The sequence below is a fragment of the Hyperolius riggenbachi genome, chromosome 9 (genome assembly GCF_040937935.1).
Source record: "Hyperolius riggenbachi isolate aHypRig1 chromosome 9, aHypRig1.pri, whole genome shotgun sequence".
In the NCBI taxonomy this organism is placed as follows: Eukaryota; Metazoa; Chordata; class Amphibia; order Anura; family Hyperoliidae; genus Hyperolius; species Hyperolius riggenbachi.
Window position 1 is genome coordinate 288360225 of NC_090654.1, and position 12970 is coordinate 288373194.

Genomic DNA, 12970 nt, shown 5'->3' on the forward strand with positions numbered 1-12970 from the left:
GTATAGCTAGTATAGTGCCCCAGTATAGCCAGAATAGTGCCCCAGTATAGCTAGTATAGTGCCCCAGAATAGTGCCCCAGGATAGCCGGTATAGTGCCCCAGTATAGCCAGTATAGTGCCCCAGTATAGTGCCCCAGTATAGCTAGTATAGTGCCCCAGTATAGCCAGAATAGTACCCCAGTATAGTGCCCCAGTATAGCTAGTATAGTGCCCCAGTATAGCCAGAATAGTACCCCAGTATAGTGCCCCAGTATAGCCAGAATAGTACCCCAGTATAGTGCCCCAGTATAGCCAGAATAGTACCCCAGTATAGTGCCCCAGTATAGCTAGTATAGTGCCCCAGTATAGCCAGAATAGTGCCCCAGTATAGCTAGTATAGTGCCCCAGAATAGTGCCCCAGGATAGCCAGTATAGTGCCCCGGTATAGTGCCCTCCCGCCCGTCCCCGCGGCCAACGCTGTTATTACCTCAACAGCTGCCGCTCTCCCCTCTCCAGCGCGTGTATATTCTAGCAGCGTATCTCCGGCTGCTCTGTCTGTGTGATGCGGAAGGAAGCAGCCGGGCAGCGGCTTCCTGTAACGGCGATATGTATCGCCGTTACTATGGGAACCGAGCCCTCCCTCCTTCCGCATCACACAGACAGAGCAGCCGGAGATACGCTGCTAGAATATACAGGCGCCGGAGAGGGGAGAGCGGCCGCTGCTATGCTAATAACAGCGGCGGCACGGGCGGGAGGGGGAGAAGAGGACGGCACACCAGGCAACGTTCCGCGGAACACTGGTTGAAAAACACTGTTCTAAACAATGCAAATTGCCTGGCTACCCTGCTAATCCTCTGCCTCTTAAGGGGCCCATACACCTAGCAATTTTCCCACCTATATACAGCAGATTCGAACACTGTGATCAAATCTGCTGTGAAATCGTTGCACAAACGCTGACAGAACGATCCATTTCCGTCCAAAATCAACCGTTACCGTCGATCGGTCCGTGCGGAAGATTTCGCTCGATCGCCGGCGGGTCGGGAGTGCGTCGTTAGCAGAGTTTGAATACCCGACGACCGACGCTAGCGACAATACATTACCTGATCCGGCCAGCGCGAGTCCCCTCTGTCCCTGCTGCTCCTTCTCCGCTGAGTTCCGGGTTCCGCCTGGCTTCACTTCCTGTCCCGTCAGGAAATTTAAACAGTAGAGCACCCTCTACTGTTTAAACTTCCACGGACAGAAAGATGGGAAGCCAGCCGGAACCCGGAACTCAGCGGAGAAGGAGCAGCAGGGACAGAGGGGACTCGCGCTGCCCGGATCAGTTAATGAATAGCTGGCAGGGGGGCAGCAGCGGCAGCTCCACATATTGTGATCGGTTTCATGCTGAAATCGATTCACAATTTGTTTGCAGTAAAGGTGGCCATACAATCCCTCTCTGATCAGATTCGATCTGTTGGTCGATCTGATGGCAAATCGACCAGTGTATGGCCACCTTTATACTTTTAGCCACAGCTCCTGAACAAGCATGCAGCAGATCAGGTGCTCTGATTGAAGTCCGATTGGATTAGCTGCATGCTTGTTTCAGGTGTGTGAATCAGCCACTGCTGCAGCAAAATACATCAGCAGGACTGCCTGCAACTGGTATTGTTTAACAGCAAATAAATATGGCAGTTGTTAAGAAAATCGATTTTAAAAATGCAAAGCAAAAATGGTTTTTAAACTCAGAAAAATTACAATTTAAAAACCCGTTTTTCCTTTGCATTTTTAAAATCAAATTTGACAAAATCTGCAGGGTCTTTTTAGAATTTTTTTTCTTTTTGCCTTGTTCCCACTATTCCCAAAGCATAGGAATTTTGGTGATGCTTGCATGTATGGGGTCTTTGCTATTAACCGCTAAAGTCAGCATCAAATTACGCAAAAAAATTACCCAAAATTGCAAAGTTAAGGTTCCTGATTAAGTTTACAAATGATATGAATAAGGCCCCGTTCACACTTGCGGTTTTGTCAAAACCGCACCGGATGTCCGGACCGCACCGTATCCGGACCGGACCTGATCCGTACGGTTCCTATCCGGATCCGGTCCGGATCCGGTCCGTTTGCATCCGGTTTCCGTGCGGTGTGAACACGGTTGCGGTCCGGATCCGGTTTCTTAAGGAGATAACAACCTGTAAATACCTGGGGTCTGGGAGGTCAGCAGAAGGGTATGGGGTCATTGTTGGAGACAGGTGGACGTGTGGAGACCATCCGTGGATACAGAGACTGCAGTTGGGACCATGGATCCAGGCATTTTTCGTATACCTGGGAATTCTCTGTTGTTCGCCTCCTCGTTATCAGACTTAATATCAGACATGTTGCTGCCTAGAGCTCCAGCATGAAATCGCTGCTGCCCCACTCTGTGAACTCCATGTGGTCCCCATCCAAAATGCATAGGAAGTGGGGTAGAACGTCCGGTTTTTGTAGCCAGTGTGTTGTGCGCTCTCCGGTTCTCATTACTTTGTATTGGCCGGATGGTGCAGTCCGGCTCCGCCCCGGATACGGCTGCCGGAGGAGCCGGACCAAAAAATAGCGCATGTTGGAACGGACGCCGGAGTCCGGATCCGGTCCGGATCCGGTCCGGCTCCGGTCCGGCAGAACGGACGCATGTGAACGGACGCATAGGCTTTCATTGCTATTGCCGTGCGTCCGTTCCGTCCGTTCTGCAAGCGGTCCGGCTCCGGCACGGCGATTCCGGACGGCCACCGCTAATGTGAACCGGGCCTTACAATTTTTCCCCAAATTCTGCATTACGATTTCACATTGTAATTGTGAATTACGAAGCAAAATAATAATTTTTTGAAATGTGTGCTCCTCACTAGTAATAACCACAATGTTGCTTAATCCAATATGGCTACTGTTTTGTCTATTTCCCATAATCCTCCGCTATCAACAGCCTGCTGCTTAGTAGCCACAACATGTTACAACAGGTTAAAACTGATGTCTCATCATGGATACATTTGCATTCTTTCCCATAAGCCCTTGCTTCTTTAAACAATGACACAGAGAAACTACGATTCTGGCCCCAACAGCCTAAATGACGTTGGACGGTTGAGCGGTTATTGCTCCACTAACACCAGTAATGTGCCAATGTCTCAGCTTCTCGTTCCCACAGAGGGTGCTAATGCCATCAAGTGGCTCCAGTCCTTCAGAAGTGTCGTAACCAATATTGTGAAAAATATATGGAGCGTCCCATAATAAAAGGGTTAATTGGAGTCGTTGATCTCTGTTGAGCTGTTAGCTTTTTTAATGTTTTTTTTTGTTTTGTTTTCCTTAGTGACTGGACTGAGCTGCTGGCTCTGTTATTAATACACAGGGATGTCTGAGCACGGCCTATGCTATAAACCCCCACTGACACTTATTACAATGTCTAATTGTCTCAATGCAGTCTAGTACTTCGTGTCCTCTAGCTTCTTTAAACTTAAAGGGAACCAGAGATGAACGTTTCACACAAAATAAACATATCAGTTAATAGCTTGTAAAGAATAAATGCTCTACCTGATAATTTCGCAGCTCTGGTGCCATTTTTTGTGTTTTTCATCCATTATTGCTCCAGGAAAAATCCAAAATGCCCGCCGGCTCGTATCCCTTCTGCTACCAGGTTATGAGCTGTTCTGGATGTACTGTTTAGGCTCTATGAGACTATAGACAAGCAGAGCTGCAACTGCAGCCTTTCATCTGTGTGCTTTCATTATTCTGGTATGCTGTGTAGCTGCCTGTAGGAAGTGTCTCTCATAGGAATGAAACTGCACAGATAATAATGATGACTTCAAAGTGCACACAGATCACACAGCAGCCACACTTGTCTATTGTTTCAGAGCTTCTTTCCCGACAGGAGCAGCCCCTCCCATATCATCAGAGCTCTGAGTATGCAAAGTGGGAAAGCAGAGCCAGGAGGGGGCGGGCTTGAAAAGACTTCACAGAAGACTGACTCAGCTATAATCATTCCAGGTCAAACCTAGACTGAATGCTCAGTCGGGTATTCGGGGAGCTGATAACAGGCAGATTGAGCAGAGAAGAATGAAACTAAAAGCAGGCTAGGTGTTTACTGTCATTTTCCCACTGGTAAATGTAGTAAAATACAAGAGGGTGCTTCGTCTTTGGTTCTCTTTAAATCTAAGCTGAGAGGGATATGGATGTTTCTTTTTAAACAATACCAGTTGCCTGGCAGTCCTGCTAATCTCTTTGTCTGCAGTAGTGGCTGAATGACACACCTGAAACAAGCATGCAGCTAATCCAGTCTGACTTCAGTCAGAGCACCTGATCTGCATGCTTGTTCAGGGCTGTGGCTAAAGGTAGAGACACAGGATCAGCAGGAGAGTCAGGCAATCGGTATTATTTTAAAAGGAAAAATCCAGATCCTTCTCAGTTTAGGTTCCCTTTAAAAGGCTCCTGAGGTGAAATAAAAAGAAAGATACTTACCTCAGAAGCTGCACCCCTCTGCATGGTCCAGAGTCTTCCACCGTCCCCCTGCAGCCCAGTTCCAGCACAGGGTCCTTCTTCATTTTCTGGCTGCACTTTCGGCTGTGAGTAAGATCTTACTCGTGCATGCCCAGTCTGGATATGCTGGTGCACGTTCGGGAGCGTGGCCAGAAGAAACCTACTCAACTGGCATGAGTAGAATAGGTATAGAGCACAGGTGTCAAACACCAGATGCAGCCCTCCTTGCTGTTTGATGCAGCCCTCCAGAGCTTCAAATACCCATAATTGTAAGCAGTAGAAACAGCATGCTGCCTTCCCATCCAGAGGAGCACACAGATGACTGTCTCTGCTTGAAACATTGTCAGTTTGAGGTGGGGTGTAGCAACAACCCATAAGACTCCCCTAGGGAAATTAGCATGACCCCCTCTTGGAAACCAAGCCCCCTCGTGTGCCTGTTAACCTTCCTGGCGGTAAGCCCGAGCTGAGCTCGGGCTATGCCGCCGGAAGGCACCGCTCAGGCCCCGCTGGGCCGATTTGCATAATTTTTTTTTTGCTAGCTGCGTGCAGTGCCCGATCGCCGCCGCTACCCGCCGATCCGCCGCTATCCGTCGCGCCGCAGCCGCCCCCCCCCCCCCCCCCAGAGAGGCAGCTCTATGGGGTGGATCGGAATCCCCTTTGACGTCACGACGTCGATGACGTCATCCCGCCCCGTCGCCATGGCGATGGGGGAAGCCCTCCAGGTGATCCCGTTCTTTGAACGGGATCTCCTGATCGCCGATCGCCGGAGGCGATCGGAAGGGCTGGGGGGATGCCGCTGAGCAGCGGCTATCATGTAGCGAGACTTTGTCTCGCTACATGAAAAAACAAAAAAAAATTTTAAAAAAAATATTTGCTGCCCCCTGGCGATTTTTTAGCAAACCGCCAGGAGGGTTAAACACCCCCCTCCCACATACACAGACACACACACCCTTCCCCACCACCTCAGCTTGCCAAAAAACTATGGGGGAAGGCCATCATGTTCATCTTGACCAGGTCTGGATTTACATCACAAGAGCCTATAGGCACAGATGTCCTGGCACCCTAGACTCCGCCCTCCATGAACCCCAGGCCCGGATTTACGTCACAAGAGCCTATAGGCACAGATGTCCTGGCACCCTAGACTCCGCCCACCATGAACCCCAGGCCCGGATTTACGTCACAAGAGCCTATAGGCACAGATGTCCTGGCACCCTAGACTCCGCCCACCATGAGCCTAGAAACTCAGCCAAACTGCACCACAGGTGAGCTGGCTGTCCCAGCTGTCACTTCTCCCTTACTTCCCTTGCTCATCATAGGTAGCTACAGGTGCCCCTTAGCAGCATTAGGTAGCCAGAGGTACCCTCAGTATTAAGTAGCTAGTGGTGCCCTTTACTGAAGGGAGATCTCATCAGTGGTATGCCGAAACCTGAGTGAGTAATCTCCTATTTGCTCAGGGAGGCACTTGGGGAGGGAGTGAGCACCTTTCCATCATCAGGCGCTAGTAGGCATGTGCCTACACTGCCTTATAGTAAAACTAGTCCCACTCTTGACAATTTTCTGCCAAAGCAGCACTGGGGCAGGTAGGTATTAAACTGCTCCACTGTGCTACTCTGCAGAAGGGGGAGGAGCTGGCCCCCATGTTCGCTATAGTTACGCCAAAACACTGCTGGCTTTATTCAAGTAGTACAGGATAATACAGTATTTTCAGTACATTTATTGAAGTGGTTGGGCTTCACCTCGGGATTTAGTGACCTTTCCAAATGCTCATGTCCTGAGTCTATTTATGTGGTCGCTAAGCATCTAGGTAAAGCTTTATATCCTTAGAGGATGCAGTGCGTCAGCCTCTCGCATGGCGTTTTAGGTATGGTCCAGAGAACAAGAGGAACGCTCAGAACGCTAAAATGTTGTCCTCTGTTCCACGAGTCGGTTTACCGGGTGTGGAAAGTGGCGAGCTGGTGGCTTCATCATGTGTGACACCATATTGTCCCCTGTGTCATGTACAAGCGAAACATTTCAGCTGTCATTATCACCTTGATCTTTCACACTTTTTATCTTGCCCCCTCCCCCCTAAAAAAAGCAAACTTCAGTTTTAAAATCTTTTATTTTTTCCAAAAGCAAGCAGACTGAGTGCTCGTGACGTGGAATCTGGTGGTGGTCCTATCATTGTACAAGAAGTGAAAATAAGCTTATGATATAATGAGTTGTAGTACAGCTAAGAAATAGAACATTAGTAGCAAAGAAATGAGTCTCATATTGTTTCCAGTACAGGAAGAGTTAAAAAAACGTCAGTTGTTATCTATGCAAAAGAGCTTCTCTGAGCTAATTGACCAACTTGTTCGAATACAGTCCTATTTTCTGCCGCACTCATACATCAAAGAAACAGTGAAAAACATCTTGTGCTGAGGTTTTACTGCAGGGGTGTTCAAAGAGTCATTAGCTCTGCTCTGTTTCATAGTTTACAATACAGAGTGTGGTTTGTAAACTGAAAATATGACAATGATGCAATGTTATTAAAAAAAAATAAAAAAAAGCTGTATAACTGAAAATAAAAGTATTAGACTCTTTCCTTTGCTACTAACGTTCTATTATTTATCCGTACTACACATACAATTCATTACAACACACGTTTTGTTTTTCCGCTTTTTTGTCACTTTAAAGTGGCATTCAATTCTTAAAGAGAACCAGAGATGAAGCACCCTCTTGTATTTTACCTTATAAATCAGTGGGCACATGACAGTAAACACCTAATCTGCTCTTGGTTTCATTGTTCTCTGTTTAATCTGACTGTTATCACCTCTGATAAGAATCCCCGACTGAGCACTCAGTCTAGCTGAGTCTGTCTTCTCTGGTGTCTTTTCAAGACCAAGCCTGCCCCCTTGTGGCTCTGCTATAATGACTCAGCTATAATCATTCCCAGCAAAGCCAGACTGAATGCTCAGTCCGGGATTCTTATCACAGCTGATAACAGACACTTTTAGCAGTGAGGATGAAACGGAGAGCAGGGTAGGTGTTTTCTCTAAAAAATACACAAGGGTGCTTCGTCTCTGGTTCCCTTTAACTCCCTACTGCATACATTTTCATAATATTAGCATAACTTAATCATTAACATACTTAGCTTGGAATTATCAGCATCTATGTGACCATCCTTACTTATCAATGGAAAATGCATATGTTGTCTTGCAAAAAAGTTTAAAGCTAAACCAAAGTGAAGAAACAACAAAAGTCAGACTGTAAGATAACTGCGGAGAGTAACACATTTCTAATTATTTTTTATGAATTTGAAAGGGTGAGTTTTGAGGCTTTTTTTTAATGTCTGAAGGGTTGGAGAAAGAAATGAGATGAGGGAGGGAATTCCACAAAGTGAGGTCAACCCAGAGAAGTCTAGAAGCAATACATGGGAAGAAGTTATGTATGAGGAAATCATTAGAAGGTCACTGGAGAAGCAAAGAGGGTAATTAGAGATATTCTGGGAACAGCATCAGATGAGGAGAAGTTTGGAGATTTGCAGAGAGGAGCAGCAGATGTGGAATAGGGAAAGAGCCAGTTAAGATATTTTGTAGAGAAGAGCAGCAGATGAGGAGTGGTGGGAGGAGACCGTGTAGAGATTTGCAGGGATTAGCAGCAGATGAGGAGTGGTGGGAGGGGCCAGTGTAGAGATTTGCACAGAGGAGCAGCAGATGAGGAGTGGTGAGAGGGGCCAGTGTAGAGATTTGCAGAGAGGAGCAGCAGATGAGGAGTGGTGGGAGGAGCCAGTGTAGAGATTTGCACAGAGGAGCAGCAGATGAGGAGTGGTGGGAGGGGCCAGTGTAGAGATTTGCAGAGAGGAGCAGCAGATGAGAAGTGGTGAGAGGGGCCAGTATAGAGATTTGCAGAGAGGAGCAGCAGATGAGGAGTGGTGGGAGGAGCCAGTGTAGAGATTTGCACAGAGGAGCAGCAGATGAGGAGTGGTGGGAGGAGCCAGTGTAGAGATTTGCAGAGAGGAGCAGCAGATGAGGAGTGGTGGGAGGAGCCAGTGTAGAGATTTGCAGAGAGGAGCAGCAGATGAGGAGTGGTGGGAGGAGCCAGTGTACAGATTTGCAGAGAGGAGCAGCAGATGAGGAGTTGTGGGAGAGGCCAGTGTAGAAATTTGCAGAGAGGACCAGCAGAATAGGAGTGGTGGGAGGAGCTATGTAGATATTTACAGAGAGGAGCAGCAGATGAGCAGTGGTGGGAGGAGCCAGTGTAGAGATTTGTATAGAGGAACAGAACATGAAGAATGGTGGGAGGAGCTGTGTAGAGATTTGCAGAGAGGAGCAGCAGATGAGCAGTGGTGGGAGGAGCCGTGTAGAGATGTCCAAGGACTGAACCCTGAGGAACGCTGACAGGGAGGGAAGTGAAGGCACTTAGAAGTTTTCTAAATGTGGGTTGCTACATACTGTGCAGAGTCAAAAGATGTAACCAAGACCAAAACTATTTCAGTTTTATTTTAGTTGCATTCTATAAGGAGATGACTGGCAGACAACATGAAACATTAGTAAATACAGAGGGAGACAAGTTCAGGTCATCTTCATGAAACTATTTGCAAAAGGTTTAGAGCAAAGGTCCAAGGACTTAACCTTGAGGAACGCTGACAGGGAGGAAAGTGAGAGTAGAAGATGTACCACTGAAAAAGATTCGGATAAATAGGAGGCGACCAAGAGAAAACAGCATTAACCATTTCAGCAGTATGCACGGTTTGGAGTAGAACAGAAGATATATACTGTTTATTTACAGTGTGAGATTGTTAGGAATCTCTAGCCCTGCTTTAATGTGTTTTTTTTTCTTCCACAGATCCCCGTCATGGGAGGGGCCTTCATGGATTCTCCCAACGATGAATTTGGAACGGATTATTCCTTATTCAACTCTTCAGCAAACGTCCACGCGGCTTCCACCGCCCAGAGTCCTCCGGAAGAACCTCGCTCCTCTAATGATGCCATCTTGTTATGGATTGCCATTATCGCCACCATCGGTAACATCGTGGTGGTCGGCGTGGTCTACGCTTTCACATTCTGAGCGCCTGGAAGGCCAAATGATGCTGAGAGACACAAACTGTATTTTTTATTGATGTACATTCCGCGTTCATAATTCAAGCCCTGTCAGACCTAAAAGAAAAAGATCATGAAAGATTTAGCGTTTGGAACGAGGTTCATTGTGAGACGTAAATAATCTAAAGATCCCTATGGTCACGTTCGCTCCGGGCCGGTTCCCTGGCTGTGAAAACGGATGAAGAACAAAATAACAAACAGCAAGGTTGGAAATACCGGTAGACTGTTTGGCATATCCTGTACTGAAACTGTTTTTACAGGAAAGGAACTGTATCTTCTATTGGCATCAGTGGCAGGATTTAACTTTTTGAGGGGCTTGAAAAACAAAAAGATTATTTTTTTTCATTTGGATAGTTTGTAAAGCCATTAGAATATCTTGGGAGTTCATGGCTGTTTTTGTCCACGCTTGTGCTGACAGGAAGTGGATAAAATTCTCCAATATGGCCAGAGACAGCCTTAATCCGACCCTGAAGTGATTAAAGGGAAGGTTCAGGCAGCGCTTAAAAAAAATAAATATCCAAATCCACTTACCTGGGGCTTCCTCCAGTGCGTGGCAGCCAGGCTGTGCCCTCGGCGCCGCTCCACAGGCTCCCAGTGGTCTCCGGTGGCGAGCCCGACCTGGCCAGGCCGGCTGCCAGGTCGGGCTTCTTCTGCACTCCACAATGCGTGTCATTGGTGTGCGCTGACATCACCCGACGTCCTCCGGGCTGTACTGCGCAGGTGCAGTAGTTCTGCGTGTGCGCAGTACAGCCCGGAGGAGCGTGCGGAGCGGCGCCGAGGGCACAGCCTGGCTGCCACGGGCTGGAGGAAGCCCCAGGTAAGTGGATTTGGATATTTATTTATTTTTAAGCGCTACTCGAACCTTCCCTTTAAAAAAAAGAGGGAAGGCTCTGCATCACATAAAGCCCTTCCGGTCCTCTCTTGTGTACTCTATCCGGTGCTGTCCCCCTGGGGAAATTATTTAGCCTCTAGGCCAAATTTATCTTTGACCCACCTTGGGCAGCTTTCAGAAGTACTTGTGTCCCTGAGTACTTCTAAAGACAAGTTGATCTGTACTGCTCATGCACAAGTCAGCACTCGTGTGTACCTTAAGGGTGCGCCGGTCTTCAGAAGCCCTTGGAGACGCAAGTTTTATCGAAGCCTTATGAGCAGTCTCGAAGGAGGCAATTTTGAACGGGGCAGTAGGGGAACGAGGAGACAGAGAGAGGACCAGGAAGCCTATGTGATTAAGAGCCTTCTACTTAGGTGAGTATTTAATTATTTATTTTTTTGGTTGCTTTAAGTATCACTGCCCTTTTTGAGCTTACAGCAAGCTTCGGTCTATTTTTTGTAATCTGGAACATGTTTTAGCTTCAGGCTTAAGTCCAAGGAAGTAAGAAGAACATATTTTTATTTACTGTGACATATTGTATTGTAACACATTCCATTAGTAATAAAAAAACCACACCCATCTAAAAGGAGGAGCTATGTGGGTCCACGATACTGTGCAGGAGCAGTGCAATTGCACTTCGTTTTGGGGTTCTCAATGCTGGAATAGCCCAGTGGGGGAGGTAAGTATCTGAATTTATCATTTCCACAGGCATCAGAAAAACCACCAGTAGGGAAAACCACATACTCGTCTCCCCATAAAGGCTCCCACTGGTCCCTTGTCCTCCTAGTATTTCCTTTTGTGGATCTTTTTTCTCTCGTTAATACTCTGACAGTCCTGAAGATCTTCCACAGTGTCTTCCAAAATTGCTGCCCCATCCCATCCCTTCTAGTAGCAGCAGGTAATGGAGGAAAGTAAAGGGGAGTGAATTTGATTGAAAGGGCCTCCTTACCACTTCCGTTACCAGAAGTGGTGGGTCAGATGGTCATCACAGGACAGGGACAGATGCCAACCACCTCACAAGAGCTCTGGTGGAGGAGAGGACCGGTGACCAGTGTGAGCCTTTACTGTCCCCAGCTGGTAGTAAGGCTGTACTATACAACCTTTCTACCTCTGCAGGACTGGCTGGTGTCACAAATGGAGCTCTCCTGAGACCAGACAAGTCACCATAGTTGGATAAGACTGTGCACTCAACCAGGTCCAGATATACATCACGGGAGCCTATAGGCACAGATGTCCTGGCACCCTAGACTCCGCCCTCCATAAACCTACAAACACCTAGCAAACCGCACTGCAAGCATGCTGGTTGTCCCAGCTGTCACTTCTCCCTTATATCCCTTGCCTGTCATAGGTAGCTACAGGTTCCCTTTACGTAGCCAGAGGAACCCTCAGTATTAAGTAGCTAGAGGTGCCCCCGACTGAAGGGAGATCTGGTCAGTGGAATGCAGAGACCGAGTTGAGTAACCTCTCATTTACACTCGGCTCAGGACTCTGCATAGGGAAGGAGGGAAGCGTTCGGGGAGAGGAGTGAGCCGCCTTTCTATCATCAGGCGCCTGTAGGCACGTGCCTATACTGCCTTACGGTAAATCCGGCCCTGGACTCAACTCTTACAGTATGTCTCCTCCTCTCCACGTAACATCTGCTTGTAGAACCCAGGTCGTGATAAAGCCAGAGGGCTGGAAGCAATGTAGCTGGGATGAGATGGGTGTAACAAGAGGCAAGCAATGTCATGACAGGTAGGGCCCTTTTACATTGAATGCATTGGTATGCATTAGTATGCGTTTTTTCCATAGCAGTGCATTGTGAAAAAGCTTTCAGTTAAAACTTGTACAGTGGGAACTGAGCCATAGGGAAACATGGGCATTACTTTGAAAATCAGTTTTCTTTTGGTTATTATAACTGAAAGCAACTGATTAAGGAGGAACTCCAGTGAAAATAATGTAATAAAAATTGTCTTCATTTTTACAATAAATATGTATAAATGATTTAGTCAGTGTTTGCCCATTGTAAAATCTTTCCTCTCCCTGATTTACATTCTGACATTTATCACATGGTGACATTTTTACTGCTGGCAGGTGATGTCAGTGGAAGGAGATGCTGCTTGCTTTTTTGGCAGTTAGAAACAGCTGTAAACAGCTATTTCCCACAATGCAACAAGGTTCACCACAATATCAGCCATACAGAGCTCCCTGATGATCCGTTTGTGAAAAGGAATAGCTTTCTCGTGTAAAAAGGGATATCAGCTACTGATTAGGATGAAATTCTTAAGTACAATTTCACTTTAAGTGTAAAAGGGGCCTTAGGGTAGGGGGAGTGGCTAGGCTTCACTGAAGACCAGCAGGACCATGTTAGTGAAAACAACCAATGCTGCCGTAGTAGTAATTCTTACTGGATGAATAGTAAGGAACACCCAATACCGCTATTTTTTAATGTAGTCTAATATGAAATTGTGAAAATATTTCTGAAGCCACCCCATTTCTGAAAGCTAGTTTGTTTTTATTATTGCTATTATTACTTGTTGTCATTATGGCTTCTGTTTTGATTTTGTTTCCCGAGTGGGATTTTAATTATGGTAATCTCCAGCTG

General features: G+C 47.0%; 1 protein-coding gene across 1 annotated transcript in view; it reads left to right on the forward strand.

Annotated features, from left to right (window-relative positions):
- Nucleotides 1-10010, forward strand: part of C9H14orf132 (chromosome 9 C14orf132 homolog) — a 191055-nt gene extending 181045 nt beyond the window's left edge. Inside the window, exon 4 of the mRNA XM_068254980.1 lies at nucleotides 9262-10010. Within this exon, the coding sequence (XP_068111081.1) occupies nucleotides 9262-9483 (222 nt within the window). The 3' untranslated portion in view covers nucleotides 9484-10010. The remainder of the gene's footprint in view (nucleotides 1-9261) is intronic.
- Nucleotides 10011-12970: the final 2960 nt, after the last annotated feature.